The sequence below is a fragment of the Clinocottus analis genome, unplaced genomic scaffold (assembly GCF_023055335.1).
Source record: "Clinocottus analis isolate CAN_PGR_092001 unplaced genomic scaffold, fCliAna1.0.p SCAF_6, whole genome shotgun sequence".
Lineage (NCBI taxonomy): Eukaryota > Metazoa > Chordata > Actinopteri > Perciformes > Cottidae > Clinocottus > Clinocottus analis.
In genome coordinates this window covers 5,979,309-6,004,372 of record NW_027176218.1, presented here as the reverse complement: position 1 = coordinate 6,004,372, position 25,064 = coordinate 5,979,309, and the positions used below count along the sequence as shown (strand labels likewise).

Sequence of the window (25,064 nt, the reverse complement as noted above, 5' to 3'; positions counted from 1 at the left end):
CTACAATTTCTTCGGGTGACGTCATACTCGTGTTCTACCAATGAAAGTAAAGTTTATTATTTATTTTTTCCCCTACGCAACCGTAGCCAACGTGCATACCAAACTATTTATACATGCGTGGTTCCTTTGTGAGGAGAATACATTATGAAATAACCAGTTTGTCAAATTTCTTTTTGACAAAAGTTTGAACGGTTTAAAAGTTATTGATTTTAGCCATTAGCAATCATCTTTTAAAAAGGTATAGTATGCATATACTGGTCTGACTGTCGAATTACTAGCGTTGTTCTTAAATTAAACATTATATAATGCAAAAAGATTTTTTCTGAAAAGATCCCAAACATGAAATGACAAAGAACAATGAAAGCAACATGTTCACTCTTACAAACAACATAAAAATAACCGGTAAAGATCATTTGTTTTTTCTTTTTTATGTCTCGAAAACACATTTGATACAAAACGGAATGTGCCATTGAATATTTACAACATTATCACTCAAGGAAAAAAATATTGCACACTAAAATGAAAAAGGAGAACGTCACCGTAAAAGGTAATAGATGATCTGAAAAACAATATCTACTGGGAGTTTCATCTTCGAGTCAACTCTGAGGTGAATCCCCAGATTCAGAGAATCCAACATTGATGTTTGTAAGCTCTTATACACACAGTATTTTAGCATTGTATTTTTTTTTATTTTTTTACATTTAATGTGAATACAAAACTGCAATAAACAATGACCCTTGTGACTAGTACAATTAGAAGTCATGAACGCTTTAGTACATTCTGTAGTCAGCTTAAAGCTAAATTGGTCCTCTGGTTCTTTGTAGTTTATGAGATGCCCGTCAAAAGTTTTGAAATACCTATATTTGAGACTTTTTGGTTGAATTAAGCATTGGAACAGTAAATTCTGATTAATTAATAATTAATTATTGAGAAATGGTTGTGACTTTTTAATATTAAAGATGCCCTAAACCCAGATGTCCTTTGCCACTAAAAAGTGCACAAAATAACACAAACACCGAGACAAAAAGAACATTATGGACTTCACACATAAGTGTGTTAATTAAAAAGAGAGTCACAAGCATTTCTCTCTTTACTTATACCTTTTCTCTACTTCAGAAGTATTAACAATTAGACTGATGAAATGTAACCACAAATGTTTCAGTAACAGTTAAAAAAAAGATGACTGGCAGTGTGGCCAACATGTGGAGGGTTGCAGATTTTTGTCGACATTGCACCCTATTTGACAACCATAAGCAAAACTCCACTGGCAGCTATTGTTTCTGCCTTCAGTTGAGTTTGGAGAACCACAATGGCAAAAACCTATACAAAAGAAAGTCAAAACTGTCCAAAATAACAAGATGGAAGTAGTAAACTAGGGGTGAACTGACACATGGGGATTCCTTTGACAAATTGAGTGATTGTTTTATTTTTCCAAACTCTACAATTCCACTAAGACAAAAGGTGCTTAAAAAATACTGACAAAAATACTCCCCATCAGCTTATTTCAACAACAAGCGAAATCTACTACAATCATGTTCAAGTCCACAAGCACACACAGCAAATAGTTTGAAAAAAACTATTTAAATTGAGACCTAAGCTAAGTAAACGGAGTGTCACTGTTCAAACCGTTCTGTGCCTGAATGTCAGAAATCAATGTCAGTGCTCAAATTTCACAGTATTCGAACCAAGTAGCTTGTTACCCAATACAACAGTATTGTATGCCATTAAGGCAATTTTTAACCAGAAGTCATTTTACATTGCATCTTAAGATGCAGTACAGTCTGTGTAAGTGGTTACCATATTTCCTCTGCGCTGCGTCACTGTTCTACAGTGTTGTTTTGGTCCACCGTGAAACCGGTTATCAGTCTGTTTGGTGGGTCTATCGAAGGTAAACATCCTCTCTATGTCGTCGTACATGTCATCAAAGACACCTGCTCCAAAACCTCCTTGAAAGTGTCTCTTATGTCTGCTGTGAGGCTCCTTGTGGGACCTGGAGTGTTCATTAAAGTGTCTTTGGTGACGTGTGTGTCTGTTCTGGCTAGAGGTGTCAAAGTCTTTGAAAATGTCATTAAAGTTGAAGCTGAAAGGTTGGTGGGCAGCCTGTTGATGTCTGCTTTGCGCCTCCCCAGGGTAGTGTGCAGAGGTGTCACCATACTGGTCATATTCTCTCCTTTTGGTTTCATCTGATAACGTTTCATAAGCTGCAAAAAGAAAGACACAATTCAGTAAAGGCTCGAGACCAAGCCATGTGACAATTAGTGACAATGATCCAACTAAGGACATGGCAAGTGTAATATCTGGCAACGTGCAAAATCAGATATATTTATCCTCCAGAAATCTTCAATTGAAATCGAGACAGGTTGAAGAATACTCTCACCTTCACACTGGACCAAACATTGCATTGGAAATAAGAAGATTATTTTAGTAGGTCCGGAAAGAATTAGATTTTTTCACAGCCAAATGACAAAGACAGATAGAATAGTGCCATTACCTTCAGCAATTTCTCTGAACCTCACTTCAGCGTCCGGGCTCTTGTTCTTATCGGGGTGCTGTTTCATTGCAAGCTTGTGGAAAGCTTTTTTAATCTGTCGCTCGGTAGCATCTTTAGGCACTCCCAGGATATCATAGTAATCTTTCTTGGCGAGTATGAGCTCTGTTATCACGAGGATGCACACTGCAAACGTCACGGCGGACTGCGCGCTTGCCATGGCTCCGATGTCCCCTGGATTGAAAAGAGAGACACATATCAGTTGGTAAATTAAAGTGAAAAGGTGTTGCATGCAAATGAAGCAAAAAGAAGAACTAATCAGCGTTGACACATCTGGAGAACAAGTCATCTCAGTTAATTGCTAGCTTGTGAACAGTACGTTTATCATCGAAGCTGGATGGCGTAACCATATTAACTTCGGCAACAACAAATATGCTTCCCAGATTAGATTATACCCTGTATATAGCTCATGAAAGTAAATCTTAACGATATATTTGACTGTGTCACAGCCATCACACGTCCCTCCTAATGTTAGCTGATGTTGCTACGAGAAGGTAACTGACCAGGTAACGTTGTTCACCTTTTATTTAAACATTCTCACATTTTAGAGGGTGTGCACAAGTCAGTTTAGCTTTCTGTCAATTAAACATTGTTTCACCCGACGCTCTACATGATGATGGTTTTCAGTTCTTACCCTCGGTGGTTGTTATCGGAAGGCAGCGGTCAAAAGCTGCATCATGGTGCGAACAACGCGTCCATGTCTTCTTCGATCCTTCACTGAATCAGAGTAACGATACGTTATCAGCTTGGTAGTCTGCCCCCTGTCGACCAATGCAGCTATTACCCCCCTCAACTGTCCGATAGTGACCTTGATGCTGTTTGTGAGTGTTTACAGCAACTATGTACTGTTTTTAATGAATAGTATTACGAACTGCTACTGCAACCAACTACGTCTGAACATTATACTATATGTTGTATTATAGAGTTTAGGCAGATATGAACGCTACAAGACTCTGACACACTTTTAAAAAAAAGTCTGCTGAGCACTTCATTTGCTCACGCGTGATACCTGGAAGAGCGGGTCACCATTTTTTTTATATTTGATCCTGGCTCCACCTTTCTCATTGCCTTCCGGGAGAAGTCCGGCGTATTCTCAGAAACGGAACCCATTGCTACAGTGGAGAACTCCCTCAACCAATCAACATACTCCATTTAAGGGGCCAAGTGATTGCTATCCAATTGCAGAGCAAAGAGAGCGTCACGTGGTCATTGTTGTTCATTTGACTGGCGTCGCTCGTCATTCTGGACGTTCTGTCAGGTCGACTGATCGTGTGTTGCCATAACTTACGTTGTATTACTTTACTGTGACCGTTAACGGAGGTTTGGGACTCAATGAGATTATACAAGGAGTTCTGGCTTATATGATACCGTGACATTAAAAGGTATGGTCTGTTATGGTGTGTGTTGTGTTTATGAATGCTCTTGAGTTAACGTTAGCTAGCTGTGATACTGGAGCTAACAGCTAACGGTAGTTGTTGATGTTGAAGCATGTTATGGTGAATAACGTTGGATATTAGAGCAAGCCATTTTTAGGAGCATTGTTAGTTTTATTCTAGGTAATGACTTTTTGTTTATCATTTTTCTTCTCACTTCTTTTCTCTTTAATTCATCCATAACCTCCTTTTTTGTATTGTTTATCAGCAGGTTAAAGAAAAGGGAGAGCAAAGACCCAATCTTGATGTGGATGTCACACACTCTCAAGACCTGGAAGAATGAGTCATAAATGGGCTCTGAAAACCTGTGTCAAATTAAGCAGAGCATTTAATTTGTGGCAAACGCATGCCTACAAGTCAGCAGCATCACTTCCCTTGTCTGGTACCTCTCACTGCAGGGTCCGTGCACAACAACCCTATTGCTACAAGGTTGGCTATCTCAGCTGGAGGCACATCAACCACCTTCGTGTCACCGGGCGAAAGGGATGGATCTGTAAGGCTAACCAAGTTAGACAAAGGCTTGGTCTCCACACTAGCGCTGTGTACTTGAACACTTCAGCCTCGCGGTGGTCTGCTGGTCTGAGCCAACACATGTCGCGGGTCAGGAATACGCTGGATACAGTTTCTAAAGCTGTGAGTGGGACGCATACGGAACTTCTTTCCAAAATCGCTAAACTCAAGCCGAATGCTTTAAAAGGTTGGAAAACGGCTGAGGCAAGTGTTGAGTCAGCCCCAAAAGCAGAGGAGAGTGCAGTCCCACCCACTCCTGCTGCTCCCCCTTCTACATCGCCACCTAAACCTGTTCCTACGTCTAAATCTATTCCTACATCTGCTGCTACATTGGATGCAAATGCCACTACCTCCACGCATTCTCACAACCCTATCCAAGCGACTGTCGCTGCCACAATTGTGACTGTGGGTGAACGTAAGGAAAAAAGGTTAAGACGCATTGTTCCCGCTGTCAAAGCCAGTTCTGCCAAGAAGGAGGAGATTAAACCTTTGCTGAGGGATGCTGAGATCAAGAGCACAACTTCCGAACAAACTACAGCACTTTTCCATCCCAGCCCCTTTTCAGTTAGCCTGGATGAGACGTACAACTATGTGGCCCATCACATCAACTCCTACTTTGGCATCAGTACAAACAACAAGAAAGTGGAAGATGTTTACTCCTCCCCTGCTTCCTCTCAGGGTCAACAAACTAGTGACCTCATGCCGGTACCTGGTAAAACAGTCTCTGCTGCTCCAGTTACCCCACCTTCCACGAAGAAGGGTTTAGGACACTACTTGTCCTACTCGGCTCCCACTGTGCAAGCCTTCGTAGGAAGCTACTTTAGTCCATTGGTCCCAAGTTTTAGGAAAGCAGATAACAAAAGTGCTACAGTGGAGGAAAATAATACAAAGGATGCACCAGTCAAACATATTGAGGCCACTATTATTAAGGAGCAGACGACTGCTGAGGACAAGGCCAAAAAACTGCTACTTCAAAGAGAGAAGGTATGTCTATGTTGAAGTGAAACATGATTCCAACATTAGATGGTTCCTAGTATGTGTGTCCAGACATTGACCAGAGCTCTTGCTACTCTATATGTCTCAGGGTAGTATAATGTGCTGGCGTGTTGCCTGAGTTCTCGGAATCTATTTTCAAAAATAACCCCCTTGTGAAGTTAGAGAGCCACAAAAGGTGTGTACCTTCTTGGCCAAACCTGCTGATGCTTTGATGTTGTGAAGATTAACACAACACTCAATGTCAAAGCAGGATTCAGTATTCGAAACAGGAACTAATATGTTTTGTTTGGAATAGCAGAACATTGCCTGACTTTGACAAATTTACAATAAATCTATCATTGATGTGATTATCCTTGTGGGTTTTGGTCCAGTTTATGTTACACTTAACACAAAAGCACACCTAAAATACATGAGTTACCTTTCGAAATTAAAATATACATTTAATAATACATTTTGGTGTACTTGTATGAGCTAAAGCAGATTTTCTTCTTCAGACTAATCTTTTTTAAAGTGTGCCAGAATAAGCTGGACCTCACTAGTTGCACTTTTTACATTTTTTTGGTCTCCAGATCATTGCCAGGGTGAGCGTGGACAATCGAACTCGGGGTCTGGTTCAGGCTCTCCACAGGGCATCAGATGTAAAGGTCTACATCAACAGGGTGGAGGACCTCAGCTACCACCTCCTGGAGTTTCCAGAAACCAGTGGCATTGCAGTCAAGGTGAGCAAGGGATGTGTCCGACCCTGCTGAGCATGTCAAAAGCAGCAACAAAAAAAGTCTGAGCAGGGAGCAAAATGTTCAGTTTTTCCTTTGACAAATGCACTGAGAGACAAACAGGCAAAAGACATTACAAAATTGTTATGCATTGTTGAAACAGCAGTAATAAGTTCAGCTTAAAACGGGCTCGGGAGATGGGGGACTCAAGCACGTAATGAAATAGACTACTTTTTCTAGACTCAGCTTGCACAGAGGGTGTCCCATTGAAGCCCAGCCAATTATCTGGCTTTTGAGCACAAATATGTTTAACTTGTGATGCTTGTGAAAGTGATGCTTAAAATGTTATATACAAATGTGTGTCGACAAACTCTATACCAACTTACTCGAGGCCGTTATCAGAGGTGGAAGAAACCTGAGCCAATGACGGTATTTACAGCAGCATGTCTTTACGCAATCATAATCCTGTTATGTTTGCCGTGTATTCTTAAACAGTCGTAGCATGAATCCTTAAACAGCCATATCGTGTAAATAATGTAGATAATAGCTTTCTGCTTGCTTTTGGAAATTTCCCCATGCCAGTCAAATGTCAGATTGTCTGCTGTGGCGACAGGTTACATGTTGCTCTCTGTTTTAATGTCAGACCTTCGTGACTGTCGTACATGCAGACAACATGCTGCAGCAGTTATTTATGTCGCTGCCTTATCTGTGATGGCGTTAGAAAGTTATTCAATACTAACCTTTCAAACCATTTGCTGGTGTTGGGAATGTTAATCCATTACGACTGGCTGTGTTTTTCATTTCCACATCTGAGGGCCGGAGTGTGTTTTTAAATGTGTTCATCAGGAGCAGGTCATCCCTTGCCTCCTGCGTCTGAAACAGGCCAGTGACCCAGGCCTGAGGGCAGCAGTTAGAGAAGCCCTCACTCTGGTGGGCCACCATAAACCTGTGAAAGGCCGAGGCATACGCATCCTGACGATAGATGGAGGAGGGTTAAGGTACAAGTTCAGCTTTATTCTTTTTTTTTTAGTAAGATATCAATAGCAGTTGTTGAAGTCAAGGCCTTGTTTTGAAAAGCAATTCCCTGCTTCTATTTACCGTTTCAATCAACTGTCCTCCTGAGAAATATGCAGTTAAATGGATAAGGATGTATTTTCTTATTTGTCTTTGTTATGAGAGTGGGAAATTAAACAGCTTGTGTGCTCGTGGTTGTCATCCTTTTCATTTAGAACTCTTTGTGTCTGACTTTGTACTTTCAGGGGACTTGTTGCACTTCAAACGTTACACAAGCTGGAAGCCCTGACTGGAAAACCCATTTACAAACTGTTTGATTATATTTGTGGAGTCAGCACAGGTGAGTTGTCCTACTGCCCTACTTTGTCTGGATTATTTGACTGACCCATTTGTTGCCCAATTCTTATTTTTAGCTAAATTTCACCACCACGCCACTGTGCTTCGTACTCTGGTTAGGCCACAGCAGAACTGTTTCAAATTGTTAAATAGATCATGAAATTATATTTGTCATGAAATTGCTTTACCTCATTTGGTTTTTAGGAAACAGGTGAATTCTTATTTTCTTTTCCTGTATGCACAATTTCCACAAGGGGATGCTGTGGATCATCCCTTAAAACTGTCTTCTCCACCTGCCGCTTGGTTGTTTTTCATTTCACAGCAGATTGAAAAAATATTTGCAGAGCACTGTGGCCGTTAATCACCACCAGAAGTTTATGTTTGTCCCCAGTTCCTATCAGTTCTCTCAGTCTTAATCCCCACCAGTTGGTGGCACTTCATTTTCACATTTAGTGAATGTTTTCAGAGCATAATGTAATCCGTTTGCTCTATCGAATGTTGTTCACACATTTAAAACCCATCTGGGCCACATCTGGCGCGGTTGATCACACACATTATTCAGGTACACCTCATCTCTGCCCTCGTAGCACTGCAGAGAATTGGTTATCCTGTCGGGGATCCTTAATCCCGGAGAGAAAGCAGTTGAGAAGTATTTGCTTGTAGGGTAATAGCTGTGATCATTTCAAGCACTTCTTATGAATAGATAAACAGAGGGAAATGTTAATCTTTACAAATAATCCTTCCGGTAGTGCTGCGTCAGCTTCAGGCACCTTGAAACTGAGATCAACGTCAAGCTGTACATTGCCTGTTTGCATGTTTCATTACCTTGTTGCGTTCCCAAAGGAATCTGTTGTACTTCCTGTTTACAAAAGCATGCTATTGTGCGGTTCATTCACGAGTCCTTCTCGGTCACGTTCCATCTGTGACTGTTGGCTCTTATTTTTCCCTCAGGTGCTATCTTGGGGTTCATGCTAGGTGTGTTCCAAATCCCACTGGACGAGTGTGATGATCTTTACCGGAAGTTGGGTTCAGATGTCTTCAAGCAGAACGTCATTGTTGGCACCGTAAAGATGGGCTGGAACCATGCTTTCTATGACAGCGAGGCCTGGGAGAACATCCTCAGGTCAGTTCCTTTGTCATCTATCCAGTGGTGCTTGTGCTTTGTTAATTTGGATGTTAAAATGCCCTGGAAGTGGAAAAACAGGAAGTAAAAGTAAACGAACAGTGATTTGGAAGTACCTAACTATAATGATCAAAGGTGCAATTTATTTTTCTGTGATAATGCATTTAAACTGCAGAATATTATTCTGTACTGTATTGCCATGCAACAATAATGTATTATGGGTAACCATAAAAGCTGACATGGTGTTCACTGTGACAGATAACTAGCTCAAGCACATTTCAAGGGTCACCCAATCTGTAAAACTGGCTGGCTGAAAAATAAAGTAAAATTTATATTCTCGAATAAAACCCACCACTGCATATTGTCGGTGCTCGTTTTGAGTATTCATAGATTGCTGTAGATGGCCTAAAAAACCTCAAGAGCAGTAAAATTGTCCTTTTGAAAATAGTTATGGCAATCACACAATGGTTTCAAATCCCATTAACTGATATGCATGTGGGTTTTGTGAAAGCTCGCAGAAATAAATCTGTATCTAGTCAAGCTACTGTCTAAAATTCACAATGCCAAAAAAAATAACATTACCCTATCTTTCCGTCCACAGAGAGAAAATGGGCTCTCAGCTTCTGGTGGAAACTTCAAGAAACCCTGAATGCCCCAAGGTAAGCTTTAGAAGATGGCCTCACACCTTCTTCACTTGTGTTCTGTTCTGGCACTGACCATTGGCCCACCTTGATGGGATGTTACAAAAAAAAAGCTCTATATCACTGCAATGACAAGTGTAAGGAAAATGCACTCTAAAGCCATATAAGATGCTGTGGCTGAGGAGGTATCCAGGAATTCATGTGTCAGCAGACTCCTATGAAGCCCACAGTACAGAGAAGATATTAAATGAATCTGTCAGCATGTTGATCTTGATAAGATGCTCACATTCTCTCTTTGTAAAAATGCTGCCTCATGCTGGAAAAGTCGGGTTGTATTTTATTTCTTCTAACTGTAGGTGGCAGCGGTGAGCACCATTGTGAACCGTGGCACTCTCAAGGCATATGTGTTCAGGAACTACAACCTGCTGCCCGGGGTGCGCTCTCCCTACCTGGGGGGTTCCCAGCACCAGCTCTGGCAGGCCATCCGCGCCACATCAGCAGCCCCCGGGTATTTCCAGGAGTTCACGTTGGGAAATGATCTCCACCAGGTCAGTAACGAGAAGGGGGAAACTGGATGATTAAATCATGCATATTATCTCCGGAGTTACAGAAGAGGGAACATGATCGGGCTCCACGGCAGGGGATTTAAACTCTACATGTAGATTTTAAGCTTTTCGCTGATGCTTTAATCGAGGACGATTGTCATGAGCGCTGTTGCATAAGCTTAAATTCCAAGAGAACATGTGGCAGAGTGACAGCATGATGAATATTTAATGTTTTCTTTCAGGATTTTTTTCTTTGGCGGCCCTCTGAGCTGATGGGTCAGGCTTTTTCAGTTATTTTTTTTTAAGAGGTCAATCCAAGACAGATGCATACAAACACTGCACGCGCACACTTGAGGGTAAATGTAACATACATTCGTCAGATTTTGCGCTCTATTTGTGGGATTGTACCTTTTTTTTATTGAACAATTTTGTGTGACCCAGCTTACTTTTTTTTACAAATTTATTTTAAATTCATTATGTCTAGAAGACTCAAAGTCAATGTCTGCCAAGTCCTCCGTTTCCTGTTTTTGAAATTTTGTCAACAGAAGTTTATTGAATCCATACACAATATAGGTGATGTTGGATAAGTCTTTCAAATGATTATTTAACACAATTCTTTCAAACTGTTATACACAGTTGGATTTGATTTTAAGAAGTAATCAAGTCACTAAAGTAACCCTGCTGTGCATAAATACAATCTTCTTAAGCTGCCCTCAAGACAGACGCAAGGTCATTTTCAGTCCGATTAATATAAGGGGCTATAACATATTGGAAACACACATCATTTCCTCAAATCTTTCTATTCTATAACATTTTAACACTCCAAACTGTTTGACTGTGATGCCTGAAAATAATACACACTCAGTCTACCACCACAGCTTCAGGTGAAATATTGTTATATTGCACGTTCATTGTACCTTTTTTTTTTTTTTTTTGAAGGCTTATTTTTTTATTCATGCTCTCTTTCACACTCTGCTTCACATTAGCACCATTTATTTACGCAGCCAGGGACAATTTAACCACCAGACTCTGCTCCAATAATCCAGTGCTTACTGTTGGGATGCTGGATTTAAATGCATGTGCAGTCGTTTTTGATGGTGGAGAGTGAAGGATTTAAAGGAGTCTAATGAGAAAAATCCTCCGCACAGCAAGTTGGGGGGAGGAACTCCATTTCCTTGTCTCTGCTTATTTTCACTCGGTAACATCTTAGCAGGAGAGTGAGTCGCAGTGAGACACACACTCAAATCCATCACCACTAAACAGGTATGCATTAGCCATCCGTGACATTACAAACTACGACTCCACTCTACCGTTTTACTAATCAATACGCATGGAGACTGTTTGCCTTCACCTTCTCAGGAAGGGCTTAGTCAGTAACAACAAACATGAGTAGAGAGGCATAGTAGAATCTTAGAAAACAAGTCGGGGTGAATTATATTGTGTTTAAAGAAAACAAGCGATTTGTTATATAAAACTGTAAGTCCTAACTTTCTTTATGAAAAATAAGCCAAAAACTGCTGTATTGAGATGTATTAAACACCATCAGTAATATACAAACTAAATATATAGTTTGGTACATGAGCAAATTCAAATGTCACAGATGTGCACAAATGCATCCCAATGCAAATTTTAAAGTCCTCACCTGAACTTTCTTTGTACTAAACCCTCTTTAACTTTGTCCTGCATAACTTTATCAAAGTCAACATTTGCAAAGAGAATGTTCACATATTGTGCTATGATTTGGGTTAGAGTTAGACCTTACAGCTGCATCATTTCAAAGAAATAATTATCCTGAAAGTTTGTTTTTTTTTCTCGGCGGACCTGAAACCTTTTAATTCTTTTCTGTGTATCATCTTTATTTACACTTAACTGGTAAAATATAGACTGATATTTACTTATCTGAACAAAATCTCACATGTGTACCTTGTATTATAACACCCAAATTATTCAAATAGCCCCAGTGGTTGCAGAGATACACCTTTTTTAGTTTGGGTATGAAAATTATTGAGAAAAGGGCCTAAAAAAAAAAAGATGGTTTCCAAAAAAGTTAAAACCGAAGGTAAACAAAATCCGATCTTAAAAAAAGCACACAGGAAAACACAAATGCAAGTCATGATGCGTCACTTCTGTTTGAGTATTCAGTTGATGTAGCCAACGTTTGACCCGTCACATCCAGATTTCAATATCTCCTTGAATCGACATTGAAAACACAGGTGTGGGGCGGGGCGGGAGGGGGGGGGGGGGGGGGGCGTGGGGGAGGAGGAGACAGAAGAACTCACAGTAGACACAGCACACGTGAATGAGCATGTGTTTGCATCAAAGGCAATATCCCGTGTCGCCGCGCTCCCACACTCTTAATTGGAAGCTGTGTTCGTTGTGTAGGTGACTGGGGAAGTTCAGGGGCACAGAATGAAAGAGACTGGTTGATGAAAACCCACCTGTGGTGGGAGATTTCCTCAGCTTGCTGCATACATTAATCCAATTCAGCGCTTCATTCATCACACACAACTGAATCCCACGTCGGGCTCGTTAAAAATGAAAAGCTGGACAATTAAGACAAATGGCAGTTATTTCAAAACTCTTGTTAGTTTCCGGCAGGAAATGTCTTTCTGTGAGAGGATTTGACAACCTCATTAGTTAAATATGTTTAATATATACCACGTGAAATTTGTTGTTTTTATGTTATATTAGAATTATATTTCTATAAAAATAAATATCCTCATGGAAAAAACTGAATTAATTCCAATAAGAGAGCTTCTGTTCTGATTTTGCTCTGCTCATGTTTTTCTCAGGCCAGTAAAAATGTTGAAAATATTTTTAAGAAGGTGTTTTGTTTTGACAATTCCTGCATGCTATTAGCTCATATGTTCCACTTTCTATCCCTTTTTTTATTTTCTATTATTTGGAAAAGCATTTTGTGCTTTTGCTTTGAACATCACAACATTGTTGTTGATGTTAACCTCTACATATTGAAAAACATTCAGTGTGCTGTTTTTATTTATGCATACCTTCAAATGTCCATAACAAGTGAAAGGAGGTGGGAGTGGCCACCGTATTTGTGCCTCACTGAAACAAAATGTCCTCTAGTTTAAGTTTACAGAAGTGTCCATTATGATTATATCTTTTGTTGCAGTTTGTGAGAAATTGAATTACTCCTTTCAGGATTCACCGTGGCGGATGATCTGTTCCTACCTAGTTGTTACCCCAAATCCTCAGTCGATTCTATATTGAACAAGGACGCGTTTTTGGTTGTGTTAATCTTCAGGATTCTGAAGTCTTGAGCACGCCTCTGTCCATGTGAGAAGAGAAACTTTCATGCATAGAAACGTTGGCATTGGCGACAGCGTCTTGCAGATTCTGCACTCGCTGACGTTTATCAGCAGAACGATTCAGTTTCTGGGGTTTTCTGTGGGTTTTTGTGCTTAATTTAGAGCACAGGCAATGAAGTAGTAGTATTAGTTATTCCTTACCACCAACTACATCACTGCGATGGCAAATGATTCAACTGGATGCAACAAGCACAACACATTTTGCAGCTGGAGAACGCTGCTTTCTAGATGAATGTGGCTTGCACTGAGGAATTTATTGCTTCTTCTTTATATCTACTCCATCATCAGCTCTGATTGTAAAAGAGCCATTTTTATATGGATGTCCAAAGAAATGTTTAATGAGTTGTCAAACATGATTGGACAGTGTAATCTAGGATAAAGCCAAAGAACAGCATTTCTATTAAGTTCCTTTTAATATATATTTTCTAACTGCTGTCAGCTACTTTAATTTCCACGTGACCCTCGCCAGCTTGAAAATGCCACCCAGCCTTACGGCTTTTTTTTCTTCATTTTATTGGCTTCTTGAGCCGCTGAAACCAGTCATGAGCATAACGTTCTGTCTGTGTGATGTCAGGATTCCCTAGAGAGAGAGTCATCTCGCTCTTTTCCACAAACGCCCACAGAGTTTCCACTTAATTCAAGCCCTTAACAATCGCCCTTTTGATTCGTCGAGAGCGGGACCATAGCGGTGCCATGTGCTGAACGAATGCTGGAATTCTCAAGCGGTGCTTCAAGAAAGTTGGGATTGTTTGCTGATGCTTTTGTGATTCCGCAAATTGAAAATCTGACGGCGCCAGAAATTTAGATTCCGACTGGTAACGCCGGGGAAATTGTAACTCGGAGTAAGACCTTTTTTGAAGCCGAGCAGCCGTGGTGTTATCAAAGCCACACAGTTGCTACCACAGCCACAGAGAGGACGCCTTAAAGAGGGGGAACAAGGAGGGTGGGGGGGAGGGGGAAAAATGGAGGCGATGAAGGGAGGGTGGTTCCACATTAAAGCTCTCTGTTATCTCCGCTCTAAAGAAAACAGAAGTAGAAGACTTCAGACGCTTCACAATGGATGCCAGGGCATGCGTGGAATGGCGAGGAGGGCCCTGATTTTGTCCGCCTTGTTGCTATGGCGTCTCCTGAGGCGATGGGGAGGAATGGGAGCATGTTTTGTACCCACCTCTTGCCAGCATTGGATGGGAGGCATGGGATCAGTTGGCCACCACCAGAGTGTGAGCGCTTGAGAGACCTAACGTGGCACAATGCTCGGCAGAAAGACTTCACACAGCCTGAAATGGAGTAGGTCACATCAGCACTTTTATATTTCTTGTTGCTCGTAGAGGATAGAGGGAATGAGACATAAATGAGTCTTGAGAAGTCATTGAATGTGGCAGCGTTGGCTCAAGAACTCAGACTGTTATGATTCTGTGTGAGGAAAAGTGGATAAAGTAGCATGCAGTCTCACATAACTAAGTGCCATTCCAAAAGTGCAGTTCAAAAAACCATAACCTTTTGGGATCACCTTTTTTCTCTTCTCGCTGTTTTTTTTTTTTTTTTTTTTTTAAAAGGCCAGTGGAGGTGGATTTATTGGTCTTAAACTACATGCTCAGCACTGCAGTGCTTCTCAGATGAGGCAGAGGGGAGGAGAGGTGGTGGATTCAGGGAGGCGACAACGAGTATGAATCTGAGCTTTTCAGCCACTTCCTCATCCCATCCTCTCCTCCTGTGTTAAGCCCTGGAAGCTCGGCCTGGAGGCTGTCGGAGGATGGAGCTCAGACTTTTGAGCCCTCCTGCAGACGGCTTCCTCCTCCCAGACCATCTCTGGATCTTTTGTCCCTCGAGTATAAACACACACACGGATTCTCTCATAATCACTTTACCTTTTTGTTTTTTTCCACTGGCTGCTCCTTTTTGTTCCTTTTGTAGTCGTACGTTTGCACAAACACTTGATTGCACTGCCCCACTTGTTTGGGGATTAGGCCAGTCCACTGATTATCTTGAGTGACTGCTGTGTAAAAGCCTTCCTGAATTTTCCTCTCCGTCCCTAACCACCTTGTCTTCGCACAGTGCACCACACTTCTCACTGCAGTGGCTCACCGACTCTTTGGAATAAATCACCGCTTTGAACCTCGCTTTGCATTGTATTGGTATGCAAGTGCGCGTGTTCGCTCACTTCTCCTGTGTACAGCAGGGAAATGAGCTTTAAATTGCTCAGCAGATGACGGACAGAAAAATTATGCCTTCTAATATGAAGTTGTCAAATATATACATAAAACCTCAAGGGATCCTAGACTTGAGTAAATTTCGGGGGGAAAAAAGGTGTCCTGCTGCCATTTATTTCACTACAGGAATTGTCACAATGTAATCTGAATGGCCACAGTTGGCAGAGATGATTCATTGTTTCAATTCCGGGTGAACATGTGTGGTCACATATGCACCGAAATGTGTGGGGAAAAAGGTAACCGTGAACGGTAGATCTTAATTTTCCTTTCCTGCCTGGGGCCAAGTTGGCACACACAGAGATGGGTCTCTGCTCTATTGACAGCCGCAATGTGACCCTTCTGAGGCTCATAAAGGGAAAAAGGCAAAGTGACGAGCCGGTCGGGGTAATTGCATAATAAGGCATGAAGCCCTCTGACTTGACCTGAAGAGTGGCACTCACCCCACTGACCATGTTGTCGTTCTCATCCTCGCTGCTGACAATGGTGGCCTTTATGTGGATTGGATGCCTTTTTAGCCAATTAATTTTACTCCAGTAGATTTATTTTGTTGATTACATAGAAAGTAGCTTTTATGCGCATACGGCGTCGATTTTGATTTTGAAGATTTGTGCTAACTCCTGAAGCTTTGCAAGAGTTTATTTTATTATGGCAGCCTAGTTATCTATCTACTTTTAACGATTTTTAAATGACCATCTCTGGGAAACAGTCTGGTTATTGTGACTTGCATAATCGGATGTCCACGACTTATGTAACGCTGCCCTAATGAATCATTTTGAAAGAGGGGAGCCTCGTGATAAATCATGACGGAGCTCCAGCCCAGCCCCCGGTCAAAGAAGCCAAAGAAGTCTTAATGGCTACAGCTGCTTGCCGGGACTGTGATGTGAATGCTGCACCAGATGCATGTCGAAAGGCTCACCTCATTTGAGATTTGAGCGAGCCCTCTGTGCTCCTCTGTGCGGTGGCTGCTCGTAATGACCATCGCACAAGATGCCATTGAAGCTTGCCCACAGGCTAGAGAGGCAGAGAGAGATGCAGAGGCACACAGGCTGAATGAAGAGGAGGAAGTTTGCTGTCCCAGCTAATGGGAGCTGACATACACTCGGGCGTGAAATGACTTTTACTGATCCCGACGATAGCACCTCTTTCCTATTCAAATCACTCTCCAAGACAGCTTTAACTGGCACAATGAAGATTAGCCCTCCTAAAGTTAATGACAGCTGAGGAATTTCAAACGGCAAAGCAAGGGACCTTAAAAGCACACACGTCTTAATTTTGTATATTTATCACGGCTCGTATCATCTCGCTAGTTGTATTTCAGAATACGCTGCAAGAGCGGTTTCTTTTTAAGAGCCTTATTTCAGTTTAATTGGCGATCGGAAGAAGGGAAACATCATCCTGAAGGTGTGGGATCCCTAATTAGTGGAAAAGTGGTTTTATTTAAGCGGCAGGGAAACGAGGAGCTGATTTGTGAATCAGCCGTCAGACCCTGAGGGCCAAAGGCGAGGCCGGAGGAGCTGCGAGCCTCTGGAGTATCAACAAGCTGGCTCCGCCGGAATCGAGGAACGCTGTCAAAAGGAAATCCTTAAGCCTTTCAGGAAGCCATTATTCAAACTCTGAATTTCAAAATTCTGCTTCCTTTCAGACGGAGGTTAAACCTTGGTCACATGGTCTCGACTGACAGGGTTGTGCCCTCTGAGGACATTCATACAATGATGCATGGCTCTTTTTTTCCCAAGTGAGATTGAGTCATTGTCAGTTTGAGCAGCATTACAGCTCTAAATCCACATAAATGGAAGTGACCTTTGCCTTGCGTCATGCTGAGCGTTTGACTGACGGCTTGTTTTTGGCCGTTTTTGTATGCAAAGCTCATTTGCAGTTACCCCTAAGTAGATCATTGTTTCTAAGTCGACGTCCAAATATGCCCTGGCCTCAGTGAGAGAATGTGGCGGCAAGCCAAGTGTGGATATCTCACTGAAAAGTGGCTTTAAAAAGCCCCGGCTCTCCCACCGCAGCTTCAGCATCGTGTCAAACTGTTCTCAGTGTCGATTGAGCGCGACACCATCTTCCTCAAGCGCGCTTGTTTGTTCCTGACGGCTGCGGAGGGAGATGACGGATGCAAATTATCTTCGAAATGATTGATTCTTCGAGGAAGTTCTGAGCGCCACACGCACAAATAAACCCTACCTACCGTCTTTCAGTGGCTCCACAATGCTTCTTCACTGCCACAAAACAACTTTTCTTTAAGGCCTCAACTATGTTTTTGAATTGCTCAAGCAGGTGCACTGAAATGGAGACAAGTTATAGCTTTCAACTCCCAGCTCACAGGAGCATTGTGCAGTTAGCCTCTAATGTTACATGCCGGGGTTGTGTGTGCAAGGCCGGCCACTGTGCTTGTGAAACTTGCCCCCAGCTATCGGCACAAAGAACCCGTGACTGGTCCCAGACCGCTGCCGTAATTGCCTCCGAGTTCAGAAAATGGAGCCTCTCACAGTGGTGTGAGTGATAAGAAAACTGCAGTTGTTTTGTTTCCAGCTGGGTTCGTCTGGTGCTCTCCACAGCGCCAGTCCCTCTAAGTCTCCATTAGGAGCAACTCCAATCCAGGCATTTTCTCCCTTTTTTTTTCTGTGTTCATTTCTTGGTCTGCCAGATACCCTGCTGGTGCATAATGACGTGCTTCGGACAACCGGCTGCCTCAGCAGTTCCTCCATGCTTTGTGGGACAGTGAAACCCTCTTTGTGTGACTTCCATCACATCAGTGAGCCAGTGGGACGGGTGCCCTCTCAGTCTCTGGCTCGCACAGGAAATTCTCTTCATAACTAACTATAAGGTTTCAAATGATTCAGACAGTTAATTATCTTTTTTTTTTTTAAATAGACTTCTTTTGAATCATAAAACATTCCTCTGTCAGACGGTGTGACTCCGAGGGATTGGAGTCATTTTCCTTTTGTAATGTTTTATATTTTCATCATTTTTAGCCATGCCAGCAATGTCCACTACCGCTATTTTGTGATTCATGGTCCCCAGAGGATTAATCCTAGTCCCCCAACTTTTCTTTTTAATGCCACTACAGGATTGACATTCGGTTCTATTTTTTTGAAATGTCTCAACTCCTATTGGATGCATTGTCATGACATTTGGTACAGAAATTTATGGTGCCCTGAAGATGACTCCCTAAGACTTTAGCGATCCCCTGACCTTTTATCTAGCCCCACCAGCAGCTCAATGTTTTCATTTATTTTGTGACGAATCTCAACATTAAGGAGTTCGGCTCAACATTTGGTCCTCAGGATGAATTGTCATGACTTTTGTTATTCCTTAACCCTTCATCTGGTGCCATCATCAGGTCATCAGGTAAAATGTTAATTGTTGACTAATCTGTTCATTATTTTCTAGATTAATTAATATGATGTTTGTCTATAAAATGTCAGGCAATTATGAATTATGGCCTATAATGAATTTCAATGTCTTGTTTTGTCTGACCAGATCATTTTGACATATCTTCTTAAAAGATTATTCAAACTGATTAATTGGCTACAGAAGAGTTGCCAAAACATTTTCTGTAATTTTTTCAAACATTTTATTGAGAACTACTTTATTTAAAGCCACGCGTGACTCACAAAGCATCTTCTATCATGGAGCTATCACTTCTTCCAGTCTGCCCCCAGTCAAACTACAATGACCAATTCCCTTTGCAATTTTTTCCTGGTATTTTGATTGATGATGGAATTTCTCAGTCCAGCTCCTCGGATGAAGCGGACCTCTACCTTGAGAAGACAGCCCTCATACTCCCCATCCCGACGTATGCGGCTACAGATTTGTACAGCCGTGTTGTGCCCTTGCGACCCAACGGAAAAGATGGGGCGTTCCCTCCCCTTGTCCCCAAGGCCTATTGTGTTTGAATCCATGTGACATATGCTGTCACCAACGCGTACCCACATTAGTATATGCATTGACTCTAAGCAGGCATGAGCTCTCGATCAAACATGCACACACACATACACACACAGTCACGTAAACAAGCAGTCGTCCCCGTAGTGTGTCCCTAGACACCTCGGGGCCCACGGCTCCCACCCCCCAGCCTGGCCTCTCTAATGAGGACTGGCCCCTGTGTGTTTGATCCCGCTGCCAGCCGACAGCCCTGCGGCCCCTCAGCCTCATGCCTATTCAACAATCCCCACAGCCTCTCCAGAACGCCTCTACTTCTATTGCCCTGGGTAGGCTATGGATCCAAAGCGAAAACACTCCTGGGCGGTTGTTCGATATCAAAGCCAGTCTCCCTGAAACGGCTGGGAAAAAAAAACTATTTAGCTTGATGCTTTTTAGACTTGGAAGCAGCTCTGAAACTGCACATCGATTTGTTCTTTTTTTTTTGTTGTTGTTGTTTCGTCAGATGTTCTTCAAAAATGAAGAAATCCATGAAAAGAGTTTGAGGTTTCAAATGCCAATTAATTGTTTTTGCTGACTGCGGTCTTGGCACAAAGAAACATTCGCAGTGTGTAAATGAGTACTCTAACACGGCAGCTCTTCTGTTGTGTGCACAGGATGGAGGTCTGCTGATCAACAACCCCACAGCACTGGCCATCCACGAGTGCAAGTGTTTGTGGCCCAACACGCCCCTGGAGTGTGTGGTGTCACTCGGTACGGGCCGCTTTGAGACTCCCGGCAAGAACAGCGCCACCTACACGAGCCTCAAAACCAAACTCACCAACGTCATCAGCAGCGCCACGGACACCGAGGGTGAGTGGCCTTCACTGCCAAAACGTTAAAGAAGCATTCTGCCGTTTCGAGTTTCATAGATTTGTCGAACTGTAAATGGGTACCCATCTTCAAACTAAGTTTGTCGTTGTTGACTTTATTGTTTGCTCTCAATTATTACATAATATATTGTTTTTAAATTGGTTTAAGCAATATAATATTGAAAAACGTCTAACTCAATGTCATTTAAAGGGGCACTCCATGATGATGTTTTCTGTGGCTCTGAATGCAGCTTTCTGAATTCTGAGAAAATTCTGTTAAAGATATTCTTTGGGTTGTTTCCAATACACATTTATAATAGAAAGGCCAAAGCAGGAAAAAGTGCTGTTGATTGCATTATTGGACATGTAGGATCCATATTTTTTTTTCTTTTTCTTCTTGCTTGATCCATTTGCATTGTTCTGATTACCAGCCCAGACCCTGTCATAAATTGTCTGCATTCTTTCTGCACCACGACTTGGCAGCGCAATTGTTTCGAGGGCGAATGTTTCCGTGTTGGAAAGCCGCATCACCCCCGTATCTCTGTGGTTACTGCCTACGCTATTACCACAGCAACCCGCGGACATAGGTTGCTGATGTCTGGACACAGAAATCCGATCCTGATCACTCACAAATAACAGTTATAATCACTGCAGCAAAAAAAGAAGAGGAAAAAAGTGTTGGATATTGTTGATTTGAATAACTTTAAAAGAGATCAGGCAAAACAAAACCAAACTGGCAAGACCACAGTCCAACATGTGGAATCACTACTCGATATGTCCCCAAAAAACACAACACTGCGATCCAAACACAGATGAGCTGCATCATCAAATATTAAACCCACTGACAGGGATAAGCCAAACTAATGTTGCATGCCATCTATAAAGGGATTGCAATGCTGTTATCTTGGTAAATGTCAACACATGAAGGTTAAATTGATACAAACCATCATCAAAATGTTGGAAGACTTTTGCTTCTGTGTCGTCTGTGTGGGGAAGAAATTGGGCTTTGATGTCACCAGTGTAAAAAAAATACTGCACTGCAGGTTGACTTGGTTCTGGGCGCGTCCCATTGTGGCTCTCAGTAGTAGCAACTGCTTCCGTCTCCTTATCACCTCTGGACATGGGCACCTCTGCTGTGCCTAAATTTGGCTCAGCCCCTTCCCTGTTGGTGCTGCGGCGGTGCAGTGGGTGACCCAGATGCTTTTCTGCACTTGTTCTTCCTATCTTTGGGATTAAGCTCTCCCCAGCTATCCGATGGGCTTTGTTATTTAGAAACCGCAGATTAGCGAGAGTGTTTATCACATATTTTTTCTTCCCTCCTGCCTCGGTGTTCACAAGCCTCCTGCTTTGTCTTGGTGTATCGGTAGAGCTGGGCTTGCTGCTGGAGACGGATGAGGCTCATCTAATGGGGTTTGGGATGTAAACGGCTCCTGATGAAACTGGCTTGTTACTCGCTAACAAACTCACATTAGTCATGTTCAGCAGGCCACAAATGAGGTTCTCCGTAAAATGGAGCTGCAGTTTTGCCTCCCGGAGCAGCGAAAGTGCAGAACGCTCTCCTCCTGGCAGGGTGGTCTCCCGGCTACAGAGTGGTTGGGGCGAAGGTGTGGGCGGAGTTTTAACGTTTCTTTATTTTCGGCTAAATCCAAACTATCAAGGCGCACATCCGCTGGTTAGTGGCAAACAGATGGCTAACACGTAAGCATGACAAGATAGCGGTGTTATTTTTGACTGGCTCACAGAAGTTAAGTTGCATTTTGCATATTCTTACCCTGTTAGTTAGTAGTTAGCTTTTTTATTTTATAATTGTACATTTAGATTGGATGGACCAAGTTATAGAGGTGAAATGCGGACCGCTATTTGTATGGAGCATATGGTTTGTCAAGTTTAACACTTTTTTTAACTACATATATTATCTATTCAACAAGAAAGCAGGCTTTATCTCAGGAATGTTGTAAATATACTTCCTCTCAGTGTATCACTTCAGTACATAACTGGGTATAAAACAGAAGAACGTCGATAACGTACTCCATATAACCTTTTAAGCAAATCACAGTTTCAGTTCACATCCTCAAAGGGGCTCGGTCTGATTGAATCCATGTCCGGGCTTTTGCTCTACTGAACTTCTGTGGAAAAACAGACGGAAACAATCTCCGCCACCTTTTTGGATCCTTCAGGCATATTTCCTCTATTATTGCTGCTCGCTGCCTGTTTGTATGCATTTGCATGTTGATTTTAAACCTCTCAGACATAGCATTTTGAAAACAACCATGAAGGACAAGTTAGACACTTTCACTTGGCACTGCCTCACACTCTCAGCCCTGAAGTGCTCATATTCAGCTACACATGTAATGCTGTCACGGCCCTGACAGGCAAGTTTTGAATTCACACGGCCGTTCTCACTCTTATCACAATATCTGAATGTTTGAACAGACTGAGACTATTAGGAAGCTAATTGTGTGTTTATGATTTCGGTCTGTACGGAAGATGCCGTGTATGATTTTTGTGCGACCCTCACCCCTCGCCTCTCTTCCTGCCTCCAGAGGTTCACGCCATGCTGGACGCCTTCCTCCCTCCCACCACTTATTACCGCTTCAACCCCTTCATGAACGAAGACATCTCCATGGACGAAAACCGTCAGGAGAAGCTGAACCTGCTGCAGGCTGACGGCCTCCGTTATCTGGAGAGGAACGAGGAGAAGCTGAAGAAGGTCGCTCGCATCCTCACCCGAGAGAAAAGCTCAGTCCAGAGGATGACGGAGTGGGCCAAGCTGAGGGCTGACATGTATAACTTTTAACTTCCTCAAAGCTCTGAGTCCAACACAAGCCACCTTTACCTCACTTGGGAACTCTCCCCTTCTTCTAAATTGCCTAGAATATGTCCTGTTACCATCATTGGTGTGTCCTAGTTGTAGGTAATGTGTCCAACAATGTGTCCAACAAGCCAAACACAACCTTCCTCCTCACTCTGACTTCACCCTGTGATTGTGGTTCGGCTGTCTTTGTGGGTGGCGACACTCGACGAGGCACTCTGTTGCATTAAAAGAAAATGTGTCAAATGACATGTAGGTTTGGAAATTCTCTAAATAGGGATTCACTGTCAGCTAGCCAATGCACATTGTATCCTTACAGGAATAGTTCACTATTTTAGGAAATCATTTTGTTTGCTTTCTTGCCAAAAGTTAGACGAGAAAATGTGTGCTTTGTAACGACGAGAATGGCATCAATCTTCTCAGCTAACGTTTGGCAAGAAAGCGAGTAGATATTTTCTAAAATAGACAGAATACTATTAGGTTCTGCAGTAGCCAGTAACCAACTTGTTTCACCAAGTGAGAACTCCTTTTTAAGCACTTTTTAAGCATAATTTACCTTTTTAAAGATATTATGACAGACAATATAACCTCACAAACTTGTGTTTGTGAGGTTATATTGTCAAGCAAAAGCAAAAACATTCTTCTTGTTTTTGTAAATGGGCCTATTTCAGCACTAGATGCAAATGACAATTTTCAAATGTGCACCTCTTAACAATGCAGCTAACTGTGTATTGCTAATGAAACACTTGGTACATGAGGGCCCACTGCAAGCATTACAGTATAGTGTAGTTATATGGAAGTGCATGTTATATTTAAGATTGTACACAAAGAAAAGTAAATATCAAGTGGAAAACTTTAAAGAAGTGTGTGTGTGTGTGTGTTGAAAAGATTTACCTCAATATTTATTTACATAATACCTGTAAGGATGAATAGCAGATGAATATAAATGGAGGCACGGCGGCATGAGGATGTAACTTTTATGTGTTATTTTAGCCTCGAGTATTTTAAGTTAATTTGTTTCAAACGCTTTTATCCTCGTGTTGCTTGATTGTTTGGTTTTACGGATTGCCCACAGGTGATGCACTGTCTTCAGTGTGCCCTCCTTCCCTTTGCTGCCTCCTTCTCTAAAGCACCTTTCCCCCTCTCTGCTGTGCTCTGACATATTTAAATCACGCTGTTCACAGCTGAGGGACTGGTTTCAAACCAATTGCTGCTTAATTGATTTTTCATGGCTTCAAATGATCTTAATCACATGTACAGTTAAAACAAAAAAACTTCAGACATTCATGCTTAACCTGGCCAAGTACTGTATAACAGATGCGGCATTGTGTCGGTCACTCCTGGAACAAATTAGGTGAAGTGGATGTAGATTTTACCCAGATTATTATAATTCCACTGTTGATTCTGTGTAAAGACTGTTTGAGAGTGTATGTAATTAAAACCCATCATTGAACCTCGCTGCATCTCGCATCCTAATTATATGAAGATTAGCTGATTGTGATTGGAGAAAACCTGCTGTTTGGCTCGTGATCATCTCGGGGAGAGGAGCCGGGCGGATATGAAGCTGCTCACTTGTACTTACAACCGTTTCATGTCTCAAACGGAGATCTAGACTGATAAAGCACCTTCGCTGCTAATTCCCAAGGTGATTAGCTTGATTGAGGCAAAGTCTGATTGGTGAAATTACTACTGCAGGCACACGATCCATCGAGACTAGACAGTGGATTTAGTTTGTCTCTGTAACCTGTGTTGTAAAAGGTTGGAGTGTATTTTTCAGGGGAAGCTCATTTGAAGGCCCTTCCCCAAGCCGCCTGACACAAATGAGAGGACGGCGAGATGAGATGACTGTGCAAGGCTGCGCTCCGGCACCTGGGTAACAGCCCTGGATGTGATGGATGGCGTTTCCCTCCAGCGTAAACACCATGCAGTGACGCAGCTCTCCACCAACTGCTTACACGCATGAAAACACAGTGGTGTCCACAGAAAGAGGGAGGACACAACAAACAGCGTCAACATGGTCTGAGGCAGAAATAAAACCAGGATGGAGGCCGCTCACAATCACATGATTTTAGTTTGACCTGGAATCAAATATTACAGAGCAAATAGCAATGCATGCAT

At 42.3% G+C, this 25,064-nt stretch overlaps 2 protein-coding genes across 3 annotated transcripts; one reads left to right on the top strand and one right to left on the bottom strand.

The window, feature by feature from the left end:
• Window positions 1-439: 439 nt before the first annotated feature.
• On the bottom strand, window positions 440-3,263 carry dnajb9a (DnaJ heat shock protein family (Hsp40) member B9a). The gene is made up of 3 exons (XM_068603172.1): window positions 3,183-3,263; window positions 2,492-2,722; window positions 440-2,201 (listed from the first exon to the last, which is right to left on the bottom strand). Exons 2-3 carry the CDS (start codon window positions 2,706-2,708, stop codon window positions 1,765-1,767), a joined length of 654 nt encoding a protein of 217 aa, XP_068459273.1. The 5' UTR covers window positions 2,709-2,722; window positions 3,183-3,263; the 3' UTR covers window positions 440-1,764.
• Window positions 3,264-3,789: 526 nt separating this feature from the next.
• LOC137804499 (calcium-independent phospholipase A2-gamma-like) lies at window positions 3,790-24,382 on the top strand. 2 transcript variants are annotated; one of them, XM_068603777.1, is made up of 10 exons: window positions 3,790-3,930; window positions 4,193-5,475; window positions 6,057-6,206; window positions 7,047-7,198; window positions 7,460-7,554; window positions 8,502-8,673; window positions 9,275-9,332; window positions 9,671-9,862; window positions 19,940-20,135; window positions 22,678-24,382. In XM_068603777.1, exons 2-10 carry the CDS (start codon window positions 4,261-4,263, stop codon window positions 22,929-22,931), a joined length of 2,484 nt encoding a protein of 827 aa, XP_068459878.1. In that variant the 5' UTR covers window positions 3,790-3,930; window positions 4,193-4,260; the 3' UTR covers window positions 22,932-24,382. The 2 variants fall into 2 exon arrangements, with proteins under 2 accessions (XP_068459878.1, XP_068459877.1); XM_068603776.1 differs by having other exon boundaries at window positions 4,190-5,475.
• Window positions 24,383-25,064: the final 682 nt, after the last annotated feature.